The sequence below is a fragment of the Anabas testudineus genome, chromosome 1, assembly GCF_900324465.2.
Source record: "Anabas testudineus chromosome 1, fAnaTes1.2, whole genome shotgun sequence".
NCBI lineage: Eukaryota > Metazoa > Chordata > Actinopteri > Anabantiformes > Anabantidae > Anabas > Anabas testudineus.
In genome coordinates this window covers 16,651,746-16,675,113 of record NC_046610.1, presented here as the reverse complement: position 1 = coordinate 16,675,113, position 23,368 = coordinate 16,651,746, and the positions used below count along the sequence as shown (strand labels likewise).

The 23,368-nt window shown below is 38.8% G+C and overlaps 3 protein-coding genes and 1 long non-coding RNA gene across 5 annotated transcripts; 2 read left to right on the top strand and 2 right to left on the bottom strand.

Annotated features, from left to right (window-relative positions):
- The first annotated feature begins 68 nt into the window (after positions 1-68).
- On the top strand, positions 69-5,500 carry LOC113161708. Its single transcript, XM_026359494.1, has 7 exons — positions 69-278; positions 739-810; positions 948-1,047; positions 1,216-1,279; positions 1,386-1,464; positions 2,212-2,712; positions 5,374-5,500. The coding sequence occupies exons 1-6, from the start codon at positions 76-78 to the stop codon at positions 2,471-2,473; spliced, it is 780 nt and encodes a 259-aa protein (XP_026215279.1). The 5' UTR covers positions 69-75; the 3' UTR covers positions 2,474-2,712; positions 5,374-5,500.
- On the bottom strand, positions 3,185-15,626 carry LOC113161722 (centrosomal protein of 95 kDa). Its single transcript, XM_026359515.1, has 21 exons — positions 15,413-15,626; positions 14,543-14,671; positions 13,885-13,992; positions 13,304-13,408; positions 12,720-12,840; positions 11,538-11,656; positions 10,999-11,225; positions 10,650-10,701; positions 10,289-10,356; positions 9,622-9,818; positions 9,370-9,493; positions 9,117-9,231; positions 8,740-8,945; positions 8,491-8,586; positions 7,848-7,998; positions 5,536-5,708; positions 5,343-5,417; positions 5,101-5,253; positions 4,663-4,809; positions 4,382-4,453; positions 3,185-4,133 (listed from the first exon to the last, which is right to left on the bottom strand). The coding sequence occupies exons 1-21, from the start codon at positions 15,435-15,437 to the stop codon at positions 3,957-3,959; spliced, it is 2,640 nt and encodes an 879-aa protein (XP_026215300.1). The 5' UTR covers positions 15,438-15,626; the 3' UTR covers positions 3,185-3,956.
- On the top strand, positions 5,569-7,799 carry LOC113161724. Of its 2 annotated transcripts, XR_003298772.1 has the most exons (4): positions 5,569-5,655; positions 6,526-6,580; positions 6,881-6,989; positions 7,126-7,799. It is a non-coding gene; the product is annotated as an uncharacterized LOC113161724 (long non-coding RNA). The 2 variants fall into 2 exon arrangements; XR_003298771.1 differs by having other exon boundaries at positions 6,526-6,989.
- Positions 15,627-16,538: 912 nt separating the features above from the next.
- On the bottom strand, positions 16,539-21,446 carry LOC113161709 (CD209 antigen-like protein E). The gene is made up of 9 exons (XM_026359495.1): positions 21,260-21,446; positions 21,007-21,096; positions 20,353-20,388; positions 20,096-20,137; positions 19,793-19,855; positions 19,648-19,710; positions 19,339-19,481; positions 17,856-17,956; positions 16,539-17,501 (listed from the first exon to the last, which is right to left on the bottom strand). Exons 1-9 carry the CDS (start codon positions 21,351-21,353, stop codon positions 17,354-17,356), a joined length of 780 nt encoding a protein of 259 aa, XP_026215280.1. The 5' UTR covers positions 21,354-21,446; the 3' UTR covers positions 16,539-17,353.
- Between the last annotated feature and the right edge of the window lie 1,922 nt (positions 21,447-23,368).

Below are 23,368 nucleotides of genomic sequence, written 5' to 3'. Positions count from 1 at the left end.
AGTGCTCCTTTAATGTTTTCGTTCCGGGCCGGAAAGTGTTTGTGTTTTGTTCCGTGTGGCTCCGCCCACGAAGCCATGGACGCAGGTAAACAAACCGACTCGGAGCAGACGGAGTTCGTCCGAGCTCGATCGAGCCGAGCTGCCTCCAAGAGGCTCAGTGACCAGAAACGGAGCAAAACCCGGGTGAATATCGGAGGTGCCTTTAAAACATGGAGACGGCTCAGAGCCCGGCACGACTTCAAGAACGACGCCGAGGTGGCTAATTTTCTCCTGAACAGGTAAACACGGAGCTCCAGCTAAAGTTAGCTAACTGCGTTCGCCACGGCTCCAACTCATTGATCTCGGTGTTCACACCCGGTGGACCGTGTGCGGCCTGGGATGGTTAATGCTAGCACCGGTGTTACAAACTCATTGGTGACCGTGTTAACTGGTGACCTCACCTCGTCCAGTGGAGCTTTAAACATCAAAATATCAAAACACAAATTATGAATTTGTCTTTTGGGTCACATAATAAATACTCAGGCACAGAGAAGAGAGAGTATCATTAACTCCAGGGATGTATCAGTATATATAGATATAATCTGTCTTCTTATTTACATGTTGGACTAAACCTGTCGTGTATTGTAGTAATAATAATAATAATAATAATAATAATAATGATGATGATGATGATGAGGAAGACATGGTGCATTCATTTACTGTATGTGTTTAACTAACTGGCACGTTTTGTGTTTGTAGTTACCTCCGTACCAAGTCCGAGAGTCGACCTGAACCACAGAGCCTGGAGAGGAGTTCTTCAACAGAAACCTGGTGAGTGAGTCTGTGTAAATTAGTTTTAGTTACACCATCTATTGATAAGACCCCTTTTAAAATGCTTCATTTTATCTGTGTATAGCAAAATGTCACATATATGATATTCATACATTCTTTGTCATCTGTCTGTTCAGTGAAAGTGTCCATTATGAATTCCCAATAATGAGTTCACCAAATGAAACTGAGCCGGACAACGATGCTGCTCCTTCTCTCCACTCATCTGATGATGGAAGGGTAAATATGGATAACTAATCTGTAAACAGTATCAGTGAGAGATTAATCTACGACAATCTACCAGTGATGATGTATTGTGGCACATTAAAATGTGTAATATAAAAACAGTGGTGCCCCTTTTCACCAAACTGTGCGCTGATGGGTCGCTGTTACTTGTCTTATTTTAAGGAGTCAGGGAGTACAAGTCAAGATGAGTGGACAACCAAACAAATGGAAAATAAAGAAAATGCAGGTGAGTTACCTTCACGTTAGCAAAATCATATTGTCTCTGAATATGGCATGGAAACTGTTTGGATGGAAAGAGAAGTGATAACTGTCACTAAAATGGATCCACACAGACGATCCAGAAGGCGAGGATGAAGAATTCAGCACCTCATTAAGTGTGGGAGACGGACGTTACCTGGTGGACTTGGGGAGGTATGATGATAATAATACATCTCTCTTCCTCTCACTCTTATAACTTCCAGCTATCAGTGATTGACTGAACACTTCTCTCTCTCTAACCTAACATCAACATAACATATACAGTCTCCTCCTACAAACTATTCCACTGACCAGGCGAATCGATTTGTTTTTGCAGATCACCAAATTGTTGGTTTCTTCTTTTGCTATGATTTTCCAGGCTTTAACTGCAGCCTCCTTCACTTGTTGGTTACTGTGGGGGTGTCTCCTCTCCTACATGAAATACGTGGTTCAGCTGGGTTAAGGTCTGGTGACTGACTTGGCCAGCCAGAGCATTTCAGAGCGTCATCACGCTCCTCCCAATTAGTTTTGATGCACTTCACTTTAAATAGGCCCACAGAGTCTTTCTGTACACGTTGGGATTTGTGCCGTTACCATCATGAGTTGCCGCGTTTTGGCAGGAGCTAATCTTGTTCTTGTCGGTCCATATAACTTTGTAAGTAGTACAGGTTCATCTCTGTACTTTTATACACATCTAAAACTTGGCTTCTTTCTGCTGCTGAGGGGTTTGCTTCTTGTTGGAATATTGTAGTGTGTCACTCTGATCTTCAGTCTTATATCCATCTTTTCATACTAAACAACCGTTTTCAGCTAAAACTAATCACTGAATTGGCCTCGTTGTTACAAAGCTGCAGCTGACACTCTATATTTCATAGTTAATTTTTTGTCATGACATTGATGCAGCTTTTCTAACTCTTTCAGCCCGTCAGAGTTCGTTGTGGATGAAGAATGCATCATCCAGCTGTTCAAGTCATGCCGGGAATGCAACAGACAATGTACAGTTAGGAAACGTGTCAAAGGACTAAAGCTCGTTGTTTACCAGACGTGCTGCTTCTGTCAGAGCCACTGCAAATGGACGAACCTGCCAGATGACAAAGAGGATAGCGATTTCCAGGTCAACGGTAAAGACACATCACATGGCGAGACCAACGCAGCAGTGTCACCAAACAGTAATACTAGCTGAGATACAAGCAGACAATGGTTGAACCAGGATCACAATGAAAAAGGAATATATCTGAGATGGATGGAACTAACTGTTGGACTGTCGTTACGCCTCATCAGCGTCTCAGCATCACTTATTTACTGATGCAAACCAGAGGGCGGCTGCCTCAGCCCGTTGTACTGTAGCTGTCTGTTGACAACATGCACAGCAGTGCAGACAGAGATACGATGGAAACTGTCACGTACTACAGTCCAACAAAGGTATGACAAAGATGGTTCGCTGAAGAAAGACAGACCGAAGGAACAGTTCAGGTTTCCTCCTTCAACACGTCTTGTTGTAGTTTCAGAGTAGCTCAAGGGTTGTTTCAATTTTAAGCCACACTGAAATGAAAATGCTTGTTGACATGTCAAACAGATCCCAGATGTTCTCCTGAATATCTAGATCTAATCGCATGCAGGCAGAATTAATATTGAGGACACTGGTGTAAATATATGGGCCCATAATCAATGTGTAATTAGATACAGACAACGCACTACTGCCTGGTATAACTGGGTCCCACATTGTAAAGTTTTCCACCTTTATTAATAAGGTTAGATTTAAAATTTAACTCGTTATGCCGCTTCATTACAGGATCTGTTCAGTAGCTGTACTGATGTTTTTGATATTCTGTGGTATTAAAACAACAAAATGTTAATTTACAGGATGATAAGATAGGTGAGGCCACACTTTTAACACATGGCGACAGGGTATTTATGTGTTCATTAGATACATCTCAGTCTTCAGTAGACAGTGTTTCAGCATTGCAACTCTTGACATTTTAGTTCAAAACTACAATTTGATGGTGATGCTGAGAGTTAAAAACACAGTGGATCTCATGAAAAGGAGAAAACAAAGACTGATTACGATTGTCCCCGGTGATCAGAAAGCACAACACCAGGTTAATTAAAAATCAAAGGACATTAAACAAGTTAAAAAATAAATAATCCACTTGCATGGTTAAAACATTAAAAGGAAGACGCCACAAAATCTGAACAATGTATGTTGCATTCATACATGTTATCTTTGCATTAGTGGTCCCTATTTGGCAAAAGGAAGAACAGTTTTACTCATTTCTGCTACAGTAACAGCACATGAAGACTGCACAGTGAGGGAGCCACCGTAACACATTCGTAGGTATCAAGTACTAAAACCATGGAAGAAGGGGACTTGGTCCACAGTGTGGTGAAGTCCAGGTACAGCAGCTGAGGTGAGAGGAAGAGTTAGCTAAATTAGCTAAAAGCTACATTTCGTCAGTGTGTTCAGTTCATTATTAATCAATATTCAGGACTTGTGTACGTGTCCACTTCCTGTGCAAATCTGTGGAGGAAGACGCCCGAGGAGACCGAACGGTTCAGCCATCAGAATGTCGTACCCTTAGCTGTGAATGGCAGAAACACGTCCCTCTCATGTAAATTCAGGCTTGATTGAGTTGATCTTAAAACAGCCCCGTACCCAGTTCCTCAGCTCAGTGCAGATAACTAGTGTTGTACTGGAAGGAGGCCATCTGGATTCGATTACGCAGCCTCTGGACCTCCAAATCCTGGATGTAGTCCTCCTCGTTGTTCTGGACGATGATCTTCTGCAGCTCACCAATCTCTCGCTCCATCCTGCAACGTAGTTCTCGCTTCATCTTCAGCAAAGCCTGAAATCAACCAGCACGGATTTTGGTCACAATTCTTAAACAAGTCAAAGGAACTCGCATCAGTATCATCTGAGTCCATCTATATGATCAGTCTGTCGAGAGACCCACAGCAGCTGAAGTAACAATACTAAATAAACCTTTAAAAAAGGAAACTAAGAGAGAGTTGCTTTCTGAGAGCCTGAGCATTATTTCAGTTTGAAACACTGTCCTATTAGCCATGCATTCATAACTGTGATAGAAGGTTTTACCTTTTCTTGAGCTTTTTTCCGAACCTGAATCTCCTGCCGCTCTTGTGCAAGTTTTTCAGCCAGTAGTGAAAACTGAAAGAGAGAAATTTATAGTTCAGCTGGAATTCACGAGTACAGTAGCTGTCTACGCACAAGGGCTTTATTGTACTGAGGCTTAATGTTTCCCCAATAATAGTTTTTCATGAAGTTCATTTAAAAACAATACAAAGGTAGCTTCCTTGTTCATATATAGGTCAGTGGGTGGGTGTGTGTGTGTGTGTGTGTGTGTGTGTGTTGTGTACTTGGTCTTTGTAGTAGTTCTCCATCGACTTTATCTGGTCTTGGTGCCGTCTCTGATGTTCCAGTCGCTGTTCTCTGGCATAGGCCCTCTGTTCTCTTAACCGGACTTTCTGCAGCTCCAAACCCTCTTCAAACAGCTGCCGAAACATCTACACACACACAAACACACAGACTATCATTTCACTGTACACACTAAGACCAGATCATCACATGGTCTGTAATTTAATCTTATGAAGAACTCGTGAACAGTGTCAGCCGCCCTGAGACTGTTCACTCTGCTTCTGAAATGTGATGACGTGCAACAAGGAAGCTCAAAATGTCAAAAACAAAGAAGCTAAACAAAAAAAAGTTACATTTTCTAATATCTAGACAGAAAACCACTGTTCACTGACAACTAATAAGGCGCCTGACTCCTGGAGCTGGAGTTCTTCACTACCCACCCTCTCCTCCTTGGTGCGGGCCCTCATCAGGCGAGCGCGGTGCTGGACATGGTAGTCGTTGTGGTACTTCTTTGCGCGGGCAATCTGCTGCCTCTGTTCCCTCAGTCTGTTCTGGGTCAACTTCTGCTGCTGGATGCGCTCTTTAAAGTCCCTCTGGAAGACCAACAATTTCACTTGTAACGTGTTCGACTTTACTGGTGTAAAGGGATCTTTTATGTGTGTGTGAATGTGTCGATGCTGACCAGACGCTTGTTGTGATCTTGTTCTTTGCAGATGATGTCCACCAGCAAATCGTGTTTCCTCTGGGCTTCCTCCACCTGGAAGATGAGCATTTATTTAAGCACTCATCCATCTATCATCCATCCCATATTTAAAACTCTGAAGACCGGCTACATCTCACTGCTTCATTGTTGCAGCTTGTAATGGACACCCAACCTGTCTAGAGAGTTTGCTGCTACGCTGATGGCTGCGAGAGGATGAGAGCTCGTGGAGTCTGTCCACCTGCTGCATTTGCTGCTCCCACATCCGGCCCAGAGCGTGAGGGGAGATGTGAAGGTGGGGTAACTCCTCCAGGAGAACGGGGAGAAGTTCATTCTCTTTCACCTTCACTGGAGGGAAGAGTGGACACAATGTTATCTGTATAATCACACAACACTGAACACACATTAGACCTATACATTTTATTTGTTCATGTAATGTCATTCCACCTGTAGATATAAGGAGTACTGAGGAGGGAGGCTGTACTGCACTGAAGAGGGGTGAAATTTTCCCCTGGCTCTATTCATGTGGGTCTAAAAAAAAAAAAAATCAAAGATGCATCCCACCACCATACGCTGGATTGCTCTCCATTTCTGTATCTGTATAACTTTTCCTCCTACTGTGATTAGAGTGCAAACCTCCAATTAGCAAGAGCACTGAACCAACAGGGGGCGCTGTTTCCCTGCTGGTGCACAACCCGTCTGCACCGTGTAATAGAGGAATACACGACGTGTGTGCAGCAGACTGTCCTCCTGAACGGCTCTACGGAAATAAGTAAATAAGAAAGAAGTTTCTGCTCTGGAGCCAAGTGTCGCGTTTAAATGGTGGAGTTTGCGTTGAAAATGGCGACTAGTGAAGCAGTTCGTCGGGGACATGATGCGTCTGCAGCAGCAGCAGCAGCAGCAGCAGCTCAGGTCGGAGTCTGTGCTCAGAGGCAGTTTTAACTGTGGATTTATCAGCATATGAAATGAGCTCATTCACTAAACTCGCACTGTAGCGACTGTGCAGTGCTGTGAGCTAATGTTAGCTGCTAGGTTAGGCCAGGGTTGCATGTGGAACATGGAGCAGAGAGGCGTTTGAGGTCCCTGCTGAAATAACGAACTTTCTGTGTTTGTAGTAACTTGACAAGTGACAAACTCACAGTAGGTCTGTGTTTGGATTTTACAGTTGCAAGACAGCAGGGCAGTAATGAACAGACCATCAGGACAGTTCAGGAGCACAGGTGAGTCGGTGAATGAACTTCATTATATCTAGATCTCCATCAGCAGACAGACAGTGAAAGAAGGAGGAAGTATTTATGTGTTATTTAATGTCAACCAATGATTTGGACGAAGCTCTTAAGTTTACTTTACTTAATACAGACCATTCCTAAGGGGCAGCAATAATAAGCAACGAGCACAGGCGTTTGTAGGCTAGAGTTAAGTGCTTCAGAGGCCCCCACTGGTTTGAATTACGACTTTTAATTGACTTGTTTTAATTAAGATCTGCTTTGGCCAATTCACAAAGTCTCTCACTCAGCCAGAGATAGGATTTCTGATGCCTGGTGCAGATGCTGATGATGTACCAAACCGATACTAATTCACAGGCATTCAAGTCAATCTACCAGAAACACTTCCTGCAACCACAGAGAAGTAAGTCAGCAAACTAACTTTGATCATGTTCCCCAGTGTGCGAACAGGCAGTCATCTGTTGTATTTCACTTCCACCTCCAGTCACACTCCACTGTTAAATTATCATTTGTCAACTATCTTTTCTGACCCATCACAGACCAAACCAGCAGCACGTGGTTGACGAGGAGGCCATCCTGCAGCTGATGAAGAACTGCCCGATGTGCAACAGAAAGTGCCGTTGTATCAAACACACTCGTGGTCCATACTTAATAGTCTACCAGGGCTGTTACTTCTGCAGTTATCAGCGCAAGTGGGCCAGCCAGCCCGAGGTTACCAATATTAACTTTTATAAATGCATACACACAACCCAAGAGGAAATCTCAGGCAAAGGAAACAAACACCAAAACTCAGATTAATAAATCAAGAAATTTTGAAGCCTGCGTCTCAGAGTCCCACAACAAATGAGAAACTGGTGGCTCACTCCTAACTCTGTCTTGGTAAAGACCTTGTTTCAAATATGCTTTAAGGTGGATCATTATTTTGTGAGAGATGCCCAATGACAACAGGTAACTCTGGGTAAAGTCTAAGTGTAACTTCAGGCCAAAGTAAATTTACTAACAGAGGATACTATTGAGAGTAAAACTGTAAAAGAGTAGTCAAGTATTTTTAGTTTTACTATTGAGATTTGTTTAAATATAATCATGTGCCACATTACATTGTGGTCATCATCATTGTGATAAGTACTAACTACAGTAACAGAATTTACAAAGCAGATTGTTTAATTTATGTTAATCCTTGAGCTTTACACACAGTTTAAGTCTGTACAGCAGTTTGTTCAATCACGACTGGACACAGAACGTCTATAACATCTTAACTTACTAGACTGAGCTTTCCTTGGGGCTTCCCGTCGTCTCCGTCCTGGTGTGCTTTGTGTATAACGTTGTGGCCTGTGCTGGTCCTTTGTTTTAGCTGGGGACAATCTGGGGACTTGGGAAACATCGCCTAGTATGGCCTCCCTGTATTCACGCTCCTTCACACACAAACACATACATGCAATGTTCAGCAAACTGGGACAAATTCCCCAACAGTCAGTGGCAACCAGCAACCAAAATTCAACTTTGGCTGTGCAACAATTTATATTTCTACACGTAAAATTGATTGAGTAAATACTTTCTTCAAAAATACCTTTGTGTGAAAGCACATTTTCTTTACAGTCTTTGTTGTTACAATTAACTGTATATTTCTCTAAACACATTAAAACTGCATTATGTCTGAGCAAATACATTTATCCACATTAATTCAATTAATTAGTCTTCAAACGAGTGTGACTTATTTTTCCTCATTTCTGATCAATACGTGATATTTAGTAAAAAGTGTTGCAGTTTCTGCCTGAAAGCCCTAAAACACGAAGCTGTGACAAACATCTCTGAAATAAATTATTACGTCAGTGATCTATCTGATTCAGTCTTAGAAAAGATTTTTATTATACTCTACTAGTATTCGTGATTTGTCATTGACTTACAGCTTCCTGGGCTTTGATGCGTGCTTTGTTCAGATCTGCCCGTTTTTTGTCTTCATACCTCTTCAGCTCCTCCTCGTAGGCGGCCTTCTCCAGGTACTAAAAGACGGAGAGTCATTTCGTTTTCTGTGCATATGACATGACATCTTATAAAACCCAACATAAAAACATATTTACTGAGTAAACTGAAATTCTGTATCTTGTATCTACTGTATACCAAAAAGAAAATTTAAAGGAAAACCACGTTAGTACCTTGTGGTGTTTTCTGTGAGAGGACATGTGTTGTAGCTCTCTTCGTTTTACACGATCAGTAGCTGTGAGGTTGGTTTGTTTCCTATCATCCAGGTTCAAGGCCTCTGCCATAGCATGTTCTAGCTGTCCCTGCAGGGAGCGACGGGCCCGTGGAGGGGAGGGGGATAGGGAGCATGTCGGGTGGGAGGATTCAGTATCAGGTGTTCCTGAAACTAACAAAGTCACAATTTCAAAACATACATTTGATTTGATTCAACTGCATCATGGTTACAATTATCTATCTATCTATCTATCTATCTATCAAACCAGCTATTTTTTGTCTGTTTTCTTGATAAAAAGATCATATTCACTACATTTTAGTAACAATGTGTTTGTACCCGTGTGTCTGGGAATCCTGTGACACTCCCTGATGCTGTCGCTGTGGTGAGACAGCTTGTCTTCTTCTCGGTCCTCACTGGACTCTCCACTTTCACCCAGCACTCGCTTAAGCATCTATAGGAATTACAAATACGGTGCTGTTTTACACATTGAAGGGGTAGTATACAAAAAGTATACAGAAGTAGATTCAGTCTTCTGCAGGTTGTAAAACGTGTGACAAGTTACTGTGAATAGACTAAAAAGTACACTCACCTGATCGAGTTCCTCAAGTCGATTGGACAGTTTTTCTGATATGTGATGGAGCTCCTCTTCTGCTTTCCTGTTGCTCTGTCTGCGGTAAGACAGAGGCTCCTCAAATTCCTCCTCCACTCTGTTACTGCTCAGACAAACAATAACAATAAAGACAGCACACAGAACATTGTTACTCATCAAATGATAAATTCTGAGATTTTCTGATCTTCATTCTACAGTTCCCTTCTTTTTTTTTTATTAAACTTGTCTTACCTGAGGCCTGTCCTGTTTCTACGGCCCATCTTCATGTCCTGTAATCTTTGGGTATATCCCAGATCGTCCGCGCCTTGCTCTTCCTCTTCAGTGTCTGGTGGAGAAGGCGTGGTACGTGCCGTCTCATCCTGCAAGGTGAGGAAGAGCACATCTGGCTGGGTGTGGAATAAAACCTTCCTGGGACCCCTGTTAGTTAGCTGAGATTAGAAAAACAAGAAATTTATGTTAATGTACTGTGACACGAACACGGTGACTGTGTTTATATGCACTTAAGTCTTCTCAGAGAAACAAGATTTCAAGTTTACATGCACTACACAGGGAGGCTGTGCCCTTTGTAATGGTCTCTCCTTGGCCAGAGTTGGGTAGAAATCTGGTAACGATTAAGCCTGATGTATGCTTCTGTGTTGAATTTACACAGAACCTACAGGTTTCGCTGGCCTACTCTTGTAAGCATTTATACTTCTACATATACAGTAAATGTCAGTGTCTCTTTGCAACTACATGGCCACACCGATACTTAGCGGCCGGGTACCAAATACCATGGTGTTAGTTCACAAGGGTTGCTGGACATGACAAAACGCTTTAAACAACAATGACCCAAATGTTTCTGCATGGAGTTAGAGTTTGCTGTAAAACATGAACATGTGAGGACTTGCTGCTTTCCTACCTCTAGTGTCTCCCCCTCCACTTCTGTCCTGGCTCTTTGCTGGCTGGACAGAGACTTTTCACTCACGGCTGGAAGTTGAGCAAAATATATCAAGAATTAAGTGAACATTGACTCTGCTGGAGGATTGTCACTTATCAGCAGACACACATGCTTAGTAGATTAACATCACAAATTGTATCTACCCTGGAGACTCACTGTGGGCTAAAACATTTAGTCACAACGCTCAGTTACACAAAGAGCTAGCAGACAACACTGTTTTTATTTTTTATAAAAATGATTGGTGATGCAGAGTTTAACGAATCAAACCACTAAGTGGCAATTAGGTCTGACTGAGAATGAAGGTTAATGTGTTTTAACTCACCAGGAGACTGTATTCCATTGGTAGCCACACTATCAGGTACTTGTTCAGAGGCCTTTATGAGATGCACAGTGAAAAAATTAGGTACAGCAGAGAGAGAAGCGTGAATGTGATTCAGCAGAGATCGTTAACACTGAATGTAGAGAATTTACTAAGATCATCAAAATCTGTTTTATGAACCAAACATGGAAAGAACTGTGTTGGTATCACTGGAATAAAGAACACCAAATTAAGAACGACCTGCTTTACTGTAATAACATATCTTATTAAAACTCTGGCAAGATAAAGTTTGCATGTCTTTTCAAATTGCATGCAAATACCAGGTAGCCATCATACTGTATTATAAGGCTACCTCTGTAGTTACAGGAATGGCTTCCTCCTCTGTTTGATTCAGGCCAACACCTGGGGGAGACTGACTGGGTGAACATGTGTCTCTGTCAGGCTCTTGGGGTGTGTTGCTCTGGTTTGGTGGCTTCAGAGCAATGGCCGAGTGCAGAGGCTCAGTCAGTGGGGTGTCCTGAGCATCCAGCGGACCAGAAGCGATGACTGTTTGTGAGGATTGGGGTGGGTCTGCTAGTCCTAACAGAAGAATAAGTAAATCATGAGCTTATTTAGTCATTAAAATTACAAGTTAAAAGATATAATACAATAATAATACATGGATTAAAAAAAAAAAAAATATATATATATATATATATATATATAAATAACAATATATATCTTGGTAGGAGCACTATAAAACAGAAGACACACGCAGATGTTATTATTATAGTGCATATAATGTTAAACCTCAGGTTAAATTGTTTCAGACTATGTTTTAAAAAAAAAAGCAAGAACACTTTAGAAATGTTCAACTCAGAGAACGTGAATTCCTGACTCTGTGTGTCTCACCTTCTTCTTTGTCTGTGAATGTGCGCGCCGAGACTCCCAGCCCGATGAGCTCACTAGTTGATCCCATCTCCTCAGCGTTCCAGGAATGGAGGGAATGTTTACTGGATCGAACGGTGGACCTGAATCATAAAGACATACTCCGATCTACCACATGTTCACACTTACACCATATACCAAAGCAGAAATCAGAAATGTCATAGTCTTGGTGTAAATGATTATCATAACTGTACTTTGTTTTGGTTTAATAGTACATTTTTTGGATTTATAGTCACTTGTTGATCTGACCGACATGCTGTTGCATTTAACTGCCTTCACATGTATGAATAGAATTGTAATAAACTGAACTGTAGTATCAAAGACATAATAAATGATTAGTCTTGCATGTTAAAATTGTGTGAGTCCCCCACATCTGTTCTATGGCTGGTGAGGTCATTGTAATGTTTTATGTTAATGTCTTACAGTCTAACCTGTGCAAAGGTCAGACTTGCTGAAATCAGATCAGAAGCATGGACGTGCTGATGACTTTCTGATAAGAGCTGCATTATTCAGTGGTTCTTGTGTTACTTGCAATTTTAAAAATTTTATTTATTTCCAAAAGCTCAATATTGACAGATTTTATAGTTTTATAATTTACTTCTAAGAGGAGTGTGAATAAATGTACGTGATCAACAACAACATTAAAAGCAACTGGTAGTTGCTCTGGACATTTTTAAGGCTTGAGTATTTGTTTGATTTTGATGGACACACAGGCAGGCAGAGATATAGTTCTTATATGATCCTGCACTCTCTCAGACATCTGTGTCTGGCATGTCATTTCAAAATCAAACGGTCTGATGCAGAGGAAATAGTGAATTTTACATTTCTAGAAGAAGCAACAGTGGTATGTTTGGGATAAAAAGGAGAACTTTGTGGCCGGCACACATATGAACAGACAAAGCGCTGTCACAGAAATTCAAATTTTATCAAGAGAAAAGTGAAGGAAAAGGCTCATAGTATTGTCTGGTAATCTTCGAGGAGTTTAGTAGAAATTTCCAACACAAGGGAACAATTATCCAAGCAATACAACAAAAACAACTTCATTAATCACTAAGTGTATCGTGTGAACATGATATAACATAATTCTGGGTTTCCTGGTGTTTGCAGGGGCTATGCAGTACATCTACATTTAGAAGAAGCACTTACTCGCCAGTGGAAGACAAAGATGCTCTCTCCTGTTCAGTTTCTTTCTCCTCTGTGGGATCACAACTTGCTGGCTGCTTGGTTTCAGTGTACACATCCTTACTGCGATTGTCATTCAGTTCTTCTGAAAAGGCACAAAATCAAATGATTCATAAGGAGAGATAGAGAAGTAAGAAAAACGGCAAAAATATAATCATGATAAATACACAATAGAGAGCAAAACTTGTGATTGCAACATGTAATGACCTCCATGGAATTTTAAAGAGGAACCAAGTCAGCAAACTGCCTGACAACATGTCAGCGATAAACTGATGTGAGAACTCACTGCTAAAAATAATTTCACTTGGCTTTTTGGAAACACACATCATTTGTAAGTGCAGGCAGAGTCAGTCACTGCGTACTTTGGTGGTGTCCCACTCACTCAAAACCATACTCAGTTCCACTAAGTTTAAGATGCATTATGTCCAGTTCACGCTTAAAGAAGAAAAGGAAACTTTATGAGCTGTGTTCTTTTGAACGCAGTTATCCAAAGGAAATTACACACTGACTATCTGTCACGGGAAAGGTGACAAAGGAAATCTACCTACCACCATTCTGTGACTCCATCTCCTCATTGAGATACTCCAGAAGCCCATCAAAGATTTCCAGCAGGTTCCCAATAGACTCTTTGTCTCCGATGACAACATTTTCACCTGCAAACACAAAACCATTCTCATTGTTATACTTAGCCCAAATCGGTTTTATTGTAAAAGAAAAAAGGAGGCTGTTTCTGTATGACCTTCTAGGAAACCTCAACAGCAGCCCACAACAAAGTTACCTGAAAGCATTACTGTTTCTCTTCTATCACTATGAAAGTTATGTAGGTATGTAGTAGTGAACCTTTCTCTGCACTTAAATCTTTCCCTGCACAAAACATAAATAAATAAATCTTGCACTTATACCCCATGAAACAGAAGCAGCTCTTCACAGAGCACTTAACTTTATAGTTTTTCTCCTTAGCTTAGATATTTCCCTTGCTTTGTACCTCACTTGTAAGCTACACTGAATAAAAGCCTCTGCCAAATAGCTAAATGTAAATGTAGTGAATAATTAGTATTTCTCTCTGCTACATGGACATTTAAACTTTTACACTCAATGTAGCTGTATAAATTGTATGCTTTTCCTGTACCTGTAATGTGAGAGAGGCTGATCTGAAGGTAATCCAGGGACAGAGAATCAATCACAGCCTGAACATTATGGATGTCATCCTCTTGACTGCGTGGTGCTGCAATATAATCTAAACCCATAAACACACACAAATGTGAATAACCAAAGCATGCATGAGACCACAGAAACAGTGACAGTGATAAACAGATTCACACCAACTTCCTAAAACTCTCTGAGCCTTTACTTTCATGCTTTCCTGTTTTAACAATGCAGGAAGGAACTACAATAACAGTCTCATAATGGCATGTTGATGTTCTTAGGAAGCATTCCTGACATAGTATGCACACTCAGAAGATTGTGATCTACACTAAAACTAAAAGACAGCTTATAAGCCTTCAGCGTTTGTGGCCTTATGATTTAGAAAATTGAATTGCCCTATTTTAAGGTCATAACTTCAAGCCCACTTTAAGGTCATGTGACATGAAATTGCTTGTTCTGTATGTGCAACATTTCAAAATAAATTAACTATTTAGTTTATCACATACAATAAAGATAAACTGCAAATCCTAGCAAAAAAACTGATGGTGTGAAGATCCGTGCCTATGGTTTGTTTGTTGATAAGCTAATAAACTAATCAGCCAACTGTTTTGATATGTAGTAGATCTGCCTCATTGACTCACCTGGAACATTTTCCCCTAAAATGTTTTCATATAGAGAAATGAAAACATTTGCATGGCAGTCCGTCAGTTTCTTCAGCTTCAGGTTTATGTTACACTTGCTGAGTAGATCATTTGCCACATCTACCCAATCTGTTGGAAAGAGAGTGATAGTCTTTTCATGTCCAACAGTAAGTTACTGAAGCAGAAATGAAACATCTGAAGTCAAATAAAGTACATGGAGCAATATAATACAATGAAAGAGTTAAACCAGAAGCAAAATTCAGCATCTTTAAGTTTTAGCTATGTGGAATACTTCCTACAAGACCGTGTACCACATACAAAGCACAAGTTTGCCTGTATGGAGTTATTTTTGTGCCACTCAGTCGTAGTAAAGCTACAGTCTAGACTCAGTTCCTCCAGCATGAACTCACTTCTCATTGTCCGCGGTAAACTCAGGTTAGAGAGCGGGGACTCACTTCTCCCTGACTCGTACACACTAACGTAACTGGAACAATTATTCAGTGAGTAACACAGTAGACTGTAGGAACACTGTGGTGGTATAACAACAAAGAAGCCATTGTCTAAAGTCGCCAGTCAGAGTTTATGTCATTTACATTAAGTAACCTTTACCTGTTGTGTTAAGTAACGTCAGCTAGCTAGAGCGGCTAATTCGGACTGTTTGCTAACGTTGCTGTTTGCTATTAAAAACGTTAAACTGTGAGCTCTAATGATTATATTAGTATTAACTGCAGAGTAAGTGCACTTATCGGCGATGTCGGGCACAGTGACAAAGAGAGTAATACAAACTATGAGCTTAGGTTAGCTGTAGTTTAACTAGCAGTAACGTTACGTCGTTAGCTCGGTAACGTTAAGTTAGTGAGGCGAGCTCACCTCTCTCTCCCTCCTGGGTTCCCATCAAACAGCTGGCGACGAGAGGCAGCTGGAGCTGGAAATCAACGTATTAGTAACAAAAATAGTTTCTTATAAGTCAAGAGCCATGAACACACATCAGTTTTGATGTAGCTGTGGTTTTCAGTAAGAGGGAGAAACAAGTATCGGCTCTCATTTCAAACTGGATCCGTGTTTGATTGGACGTTACGCCCGTTCTGTGTTTCCGGAAGTGTCGCACGGTGTGTACGTACCGCCCTCTGCTGGTTAGTGTGACGCAGGCGATAATGACGTGTACAGTACGTGAGCAGTCGTACACGTTACGTTAGAAAAAAAAAATAATAAAAAAAAAGCATTCATAGCTGTTTTTATTAATACAAATGTGTTTTATTGTTTTTGTGTTTTGACCTGTTCTCACTGCTTCATTTACAGTTTTTAAATATATATAATCTAAAAAAAGTCACTATTATTGTGCATTGTAATATAAAGCATATATAAGGTTCATGTAAATCAATAAACAAGAGCTTTTGATTCAAATCAGTTGCATCTCCAGCACAAATAAGTGGCAATCCAATAGACACATGCAGATAAATAAGGAGCGCAGTGTAAGTTTCATCAGTCATTTGATCTATGTCTTATGTATGTCCATCTGTCTGCAGTAAAATTACAGTTAAATACGTGTATTTTCATGTATTTCTGTATTTCTCTTACGTTTTCAAATTGTATTTTTTAATGTATAAAAATTTATTAATACATTTATCACCAACCAAACTAACTAAAAGCCCAGTGCTGGCTGTATTTTCTGCAGAGGCTCAGGTCTGTTAATGTCTGCGAGTCAGTGGTGCTCAGTGTCATCTTCTTTGGTGCTGGAGCAGCAACATGAAAGCTTTAACTGTAAACTGGATTAGAAACGTATGACTGCTATTGCATGAACAAATCCTCACATCTAACTTTTAACCATCATCATAATCATTATTTACAGTGCCAAGAAAAAGTATGTGAACCTTTTGGAATTTCATGGCTTTCTGCATTCATTTGTCATAAAATGTGATCTGATCTAAGTCAAGAGGCTTAACAAATATAATGTGCCTAAAATAATAACACAAAAAAAATTATCTTAAATTACTTTTTTTGAGTACAATCATAAAAACCTCAATGTGCTAGTGGAGAAAGTAAGTGAACCCTTGAAAGTGGAATTGCTGGTTGTTGATTATTCAGGACCATTCTTCCTACAGAAGAGCATGTATACAATTGTATAAACAGCAATATTTGTGTTACTTACCTGCTGTATCACCTACCACTCCATATTTGACAAAAAACAATATTATTTACTAGGAAATACAGATGATGTTAACAGTAACCAATATATATCAGTCATTGTGTTATGAAATCTTCTTTTTGGAAATGTATCATGCATTGAAAATTTTCTCATGCTGGCTCCTGTCCTTCACAACATTAACAGCATCTGGTCATTAATGTTTTCCATACAGTTTTTGATAAAAACTGTGTTGTTATGTGAACAATGGGGAGCCCAGACAGTCCTCTTTCTTCCTAGTTTTTTACAGGCTCACATTGCGCTTGTATACAGAGGTAAAATATGTTTGTACCCAGTATTTTACACTTCACTCTGCAGGCTGCTCTGACACTGTTTGCTTTTATTTGAAATTAACTTAGAAAACCTGTTTGTTTATGCAATTGCAGCATGACTTTAAGATTTACAAAACACTTTGCAACACTATGTTAACTCTGTATGTTTACTGTGACAGATTTTGCTTTGCTCATAATGATAAAATCATTGAGGTACTTCAGAAATAGACATGGTTCAGAGACAACTTCTCTCTGATGGTAGCTTCCTTTCCACCAGAGTTGATTTCATCACAGCTGATGCTTCCTGCTTGCTATAGTGGTGTGTAGATAAAAAATTATCAATGAGTTAATGTTGACTTATAAAGCCAGTTTCTTTTCACAGATCCAGAAGTTTTCATTTTCACATTCGGCATCATTCCAGCTTTGTTCTCTGTTATAGTACCATATTTCCCCACAGTCTTCATTTCTGCCTTTATAATTATTAGGCTCCCCGGAGGACCAGAAGCTGAAACCCAAACACAAACAAACATTTAACAGCTAGAACACAAAACCAAAACAAATTATAATAAAGTAATGTAAAGTCAAGTACAATTTAAAAGAACAGTTAAAATTCCTATTTCCATGTAACCAGGTAAAATTTAAATTTATTTAGTTCTTAGAGAGACGATTCATTCAAGTCAGTAAGGTTTACACAGGTAATGTCTGAAACTGATTGAATATACGTTTCGTTAATGAGGATAATGTAATAAACACATGAGAAAAAAAATAACACATGATTTTTTAAGTCAACTGCATGACAAAGGTTGTAGCTAAGTAGCATGATTTGTAAAAATCATTTTAAAAAAATCAGTTTGTGAACCTTGTGGTCAGCACAGTCCCATCCACCCATTTCCATACTCCTTCTGTTTGTCTGTCTGTCAGTCCAATCCACATGACCTTTTGGAACATGTTTGAGAAATCCTTATTTATAGAGAGAAACAATAATTAATTATTCAACTAAGGGCAGCTTTAAATTCATGAATCACAAAAGTAATATTTATTGTCCCGATTAGGACGTACATCCTTGATTGTTTGTAAATAGTTTGAAATAGAAAAACTTTTTTATTTATTAGAGTTTAGTTTACATTTAGCCATTTGTCAAAACATTTTGTCCAAAGCTACATACAAGTTTTATGTACAATGAGAAAAATTATGGCCTAAAACAGGGGCTAATTTGAGAGAAATAAAAGAAAACGAAAAGCTACGAACACTGAAAGCTGAATAATAATCTTTAAGCCTAAAAAATAACTCACTGACAAGTTCATGAAGTTTTATCAACTGAAACATATGTTTGATTTTTTGTGTAAATTAATTTGACCAGTGGACAGGTAACAAATGCTAGCTTGAGGACTTATGTGACATACTTAAATACAGGCAAAATAAGCATCCTTCTGATCCAGCTGCCCGTCTCTTGCCGGTGTTTTACTTTCTAACATCCCCTAGCCCCTAGCTGAAATTTCAGCACTGATAAGTTTCCCAGCTAAAGATGTTTTTTACCTGATATTTTTCTATCCTGCTGAATTCACCACACATCTCAGCTTAATAATAGAGCATTTAGGAGAATAACTGCAAGTTATATATAGTATATTTTATGTACACTGGCACAGGACCACCTCTGGACACGTTGGTGCTCTAGTTATCTGGACTCAAGCAGCTTCTCTTCTATGTTAAGCCATCAAAACCAACTTTCAAATAGCATATTTACCTGCACTGTTACAAATCACCAAACTGGAATTACACTTATTCAAAGTTTGGTTATTATAAAGTTCAGGTTTTACTTCAGCCTTCATTTTCAAATATTAAGTTTGATTTACAGTTCTTTCTTTCAAATTGTTACAACACATATCCCCATATAACAAAATAGAACTTAAGTTAAAGTGCCCATATTATGCAAAATCCACTTTTATGGTGCACATAGATATGTTAGAAGAGCACTTCCTGGTTTTATATAAACCAGTCCCTAAGAGGTTCATTCAAAGTTTGTGCTCGAAATGACTGTTAAGTCTCAGGGACCCAATCCCTGGTCAAGCTCAGCATGACAGTGTACAGACATACTTAGGGAACTTCAGGGACTGTTTTTTAAGCCTCAAAAAATGCATTATATGTGCACTTAAAGTTTCATTTACAATTATTTCTTTGAAATTGAACCCTCATACAACAAAAAAGAAAAGTTTACACTGACACTGACCCTGTGGTTCACTGACAGCTACTTTACCGGCGTCTACTACTATACTATATTGTACACAGACACACACACAGTGATGTTGCTCCTCCAACACATCCACTCTCACATATACACACACCTGTTCTTCCTTGGTGTTGATGATGATCAGGTCTGCACTCTTTTGCAGACAGTAATCTCTACTTTGTTGCCAGGTTGTCTTGTTTGAAGAAATGTAATAGAAACTTCCTCCTAAATACACCCATTGTTGCTGGGAGTAGTAAACTGTTGATTGAAAGAAAGAACTAACATTAAATATCTTAATAATCAATAAACAAATGCTAGAAAAAAAGGAAATTGAGAAACTAGTAGTTACTGTAGCCAAGTGAAACTTTTATGTAAAAGCAACTCAATAAAGTGAGTGATCCTGAAGCTTTATTCTGAAACTTACTGAAGTCATCCAGCTTCTTCTTCAACTCATCTCTCTCTTCAAACAGCGACGTCTGCTGTGAAGCTGATATATTGATATATTTTGAAATGAGACATTTTATATAGTTTCATATAAAAAGTCTCATTGTCTATATCTGTAATCTTACCATATAGATCGAGTTGCTCCTTCAGTTCACCTCTTTCTTTATTAAACAATTTCAGTTGTAAAGCTGCCATTTTTAGAAGAGAGGTGACCAAAGAGGTGTCAACCACAAATCACATTAAAACAAAATTCCTATATTGCAAACTATAAATGAATACAGGTAGTTTGTGTAGGTAGTTTGTGAACATAAAACATCTCTCAACTCTTTACAAACTACAGATTTCTTAATTACATTTGTCATGTTCTGGATTCCTTTGGATCTAAACCCTTTTAAAGATGGTTGATCCATCATGATATAAAAACTTACTCAGGTTCCTCTTCCACTCATCTCTCTCTTCAGTCAGGTTATCTAGTGGAGATGTTACCATCATTTCATTAAAAAAGAATCAGTTTATGTCTACAACTAAAAATTCTACTACAATTATGTACTCATTCATTTCAGGACAGATTGTACTGGACACAATTTAACTAGGACCTTTCATATCAGGCCTTCATAACACTTGTATGATCCACTTCACTCTTACTTGCACAGTATTGGACTGATCCTAGTTTTCATTTATTTACCAACATTGGTCCTCTTCAACTCCTCTGCCGCTTCACCTATTGGACATGTTACCATCATTAGTCATATTATATTCACGCCTAAAGATTTGATTCACTTCTATTCATTGTCATGAGCTCATGTTCTCCTTTTCTGCTGTACATGCTTACTAACTCTTCCCTCATTCCTCCTTCTGCCATAAAGTTGCCTTTATTCAGCTCTTTGTTTGTTGCTCTAGCAACAATGGTTTCATCACTTCCTTGTTAAGTTTTGAATCTTATTAGGTTCATGTTTTTGCACTTGCCCACAGCACATATTTTCCCCAGTTGTCATGTATTAGTTTTTTCTACTTTGTACTGTATATCTTACTTTGTACTTTCTACTTTCTATGGCAATCCCACCTGCTACTTAACTGAACAGATTAAATAAATTTGCCAGGTGTTTAACTGATCTGATGCTAAACTCTGATTCAAAAGTGTTTCTCAAATTTTTTTGAGCAGCTTTTTATTACTATTAAATGTTCTTTCTTGTCTTTACTCTCCGTTTTTGTCAGTTTCAAAAACATGACATTCATGGTATATTTAGTAAGTAGATATGAAAAAAAATTGCCAATTTGCAATTTGGTGGTGGTATGAAATACAAATTAAATACAATAATTAGTAAGAATAAAAACTTACAGAAAGCAAGGCGCAGGGATATGTTGAGAGTTGCCTGTAGGACACACAAGACACAAAAGCCCACAGCAATCCAGCTATGCAATTTCTTTCCTGCAGCCAAAAATAACACGCAATTGAGCAAAGATATAATTTGACTTCACTTACAAACTTTAGAAATGTTGTACAACATTTTATAATTCGATGTAAGATAAGATAATTATTGTTTATGTTACTTTTAAGTTGAAAAACACTGTGTAGAACATTTTTGTCTCACCAGGCACTGCAGCAGCCACTTCACCATCTTCACAAGTGGCAGTCTTCAAGGCAGAACTCCTGACTGAAGCAACTGGGAGGTTTGACATTTCCATTATGATCTCTGAATCTTCTTTGTAGACAATGATATTTTAACGTTTTAATGGTTGCTACTTCTTTGATGGCTACAAGTAAGACATCAACTTCTCTTTTTGTATGTTTCTTATACAGCAAAACATTCTTACACTTCCTTATTCCTATGTAAACTGAAACATATTCTGTACTTTCCTCACTGCCATCTAGCGCTCGCTTAAGGGGGATTAGTTGTTTATTTACTAAAATTAAAATTTAAAGTCTTGACCTTAATACGTAAACCTCCTTGACATGAGTTCTGCTGTTGACAAACTTGAAGTTTGACCTTTGACCATTCAAATCAGTTCATCATTGACTCTATGTTGATACTTTTGCCATCCTAAGATTTTGTGTTCCCAACAATTGAGAGGATAGATAAACAATGCAAAAACTTTACTAAATGTTTTCTCTCTTGTGATTTAATTTTAATGAGACTGTCCTCCTGTAAAATGAACCATATACAGTAGGTTGTTTGTACAAGCAGCGGACATACACAAATATATAGATATTGCTGTTTGACAACACCTGCTGTACAGTTGCATTAGACATTTGTCTTGATGAGGTTGGCATAGATGGATGGGTCAACAAAACACCGGGATTTCTTTGTGGGAGACCAGAGTTTGTTCATTTGTACTAACACCAACCATGTTTATTTAGTATCTAAACCTACCTGAGATGTCTTTGTCTTGATGCCATTTTTTAAGATGGCAGTTGATATTTTGGTGCTTGATGCAATTTTAAAAGATCCTACATCCATATAAGGGAGTAATGCTTAAAACGAATGCTCAAATGGTTCATATGAGAAGGTTGGCATAAACAATGTACATGTGAACAAAATTGTTGGTACCCTTCCGTTAAAGAAAGAAAAACCCACAAAGGTCACTGAAATAACTGACAAAAGTAATAATAAATAAAAATGTACTAAAAATTAACTCATGAAAATCAAACAAAGCTTTTGAGTTCTGGTTTAACAGAAGTTTTTAAAAAATCTAACTAATGAAACAGGCTTGGACAAAAATAATGGTATACCCTCAACTGAAGCAATCACTCATATCAAACAATTTCTGTACTTTTCAACAGGTATTTTGTTCCACTTCTCGTGAGCGAACTGCTCCAGTTCTCTCAGGTTTGAAGAGTGACTTCTTCAGACTGCATGTTTCAGCTTCTTCCACAGATGTTTAATGTGATTTAGATCAGAACTCAAAGAAGGTCACTTCAGAATAGTCCAATGATTTGTTTTCTGTTTGGTTTATTATCCTGTTGGAGCATTATGACCTGTGACAAAGACCAAGCTTTCTGACACTGGGCAGCATATTTTGCTCCAGAATGCCTTAAGATTTCATTGCACCCTGCACAGATTTGAGAAACCCTGTGCCAGATGGAGCAAAGCAGCCCCAGATCATAACAAGTCTCCTCTGTGTTTCACAGTAGGTACAGTGTACTTTTTTTTGTATGTTTAATTTTTGCATCTGTGAACATAGAGCTGGTGTGACTTGACAAAAAGCTCCAGTTTTGTTTCATCTGTCCAAAGGACATTCTCCCAGAAGCTTTGTGGTTTGTTAATATGCATTTTCTCCTTTTTTATGATTTTCACAACAGTGGAGTTGTCTTCTAATAATTGTCCACTTTGGCTCAAACAGTGACTGAGCTTTCTCTATTCTTAGCTTTCTGTGGTTCAAGTTGAGTGTGGTAGTAAATGTTTATTTATTATTACTTTTTGTATATGGGTATTAATTCACTGTTTGACCAGAATCACAATGACTCTTTTAATGAACATAACATCTCTGTTGGACCAAATAGAATGTTTCTCTCCACACCAACCTACAGTATATTTTAATTTACATCTGTTTACATTTTTTTTGACTTTTGAGCCTCAGCCAAATACAGTTGAAGTAATCACCACTTAGGGAGAATGTGCTTGATTAATTTTAGATCATATCAAAATATTATTATTTTCTCTGTTTTTAACTTGAATTACTATTTAATGATGTTTCTCATG

Excerpts from the sequence above, each read along its gene's own strand:
- LOC113161708 (XM_026359494.1), top strand. The coding sequence starts at position 76 with ATGGACGCAGGTAAACAAACCGACTCGGAGCAGACGGAGTTCGTCCGA. Across the intron at positions 811-947 it reads AGTTCTTCAACAGAAACCTG|TGAAAGTGTCCATTATGAAT; the intron begins GTGAGTGAGTCT and ends CTGTCTGTTCAG. Across the intron at positions 1,280-1,385 it reads GGAAAATAAAGAAAATGCAG|ACGATCCAGAAGGCGAGGAT; the intron begins GTGAGTTACCTT and ends GGATCCACACAG.
- LOC113161722 (XM_026359515.1), bottom strand. The coding sequence starts at position 15,437 with ATGGGAACCCAGGAGGGAGAGAGAG. Across the intron at positions 4,810-5,100 it reads CCCGCACCAAGGAGGAGAGG|ATGTTTCGGCAGCTGTTTGA; the intron begins GTGGGTAGTGAA and ends GTGTGTGTGTAG. Across the intron at positions 4,134-4,381 it reads GGAAAAAAGCTCAAGAAAAG|GCTTTGCTGAAGATGAAGCG; the intron begins GTAAAACCTTCT and ends GGTTGATTTCAG.
- LOC113161709 (XM_026359495.1), bottom strand. The coding sequence starts at position 21,353 with ATGGAAATGTCAAACCTCCCAGTTGCTTCAGTCAGGAGTTCTGCCTTG. Across the intron at positions 20,138-20,352 it reads GTTGAAGAGGACCAATGTTG|ATAACCTGACTGAAGAGAGA; the intron begins GTAAATAAATGA and ends CATCTCCACTAG. Across the intron at positions 17,502-17,855 it reads GGGACTGTGCTGACCACAAG|CTTCTGGTCCTCCGGGGAGC; the intron begins GTTCACAAACTG and ends TTTGGGTTTCAG.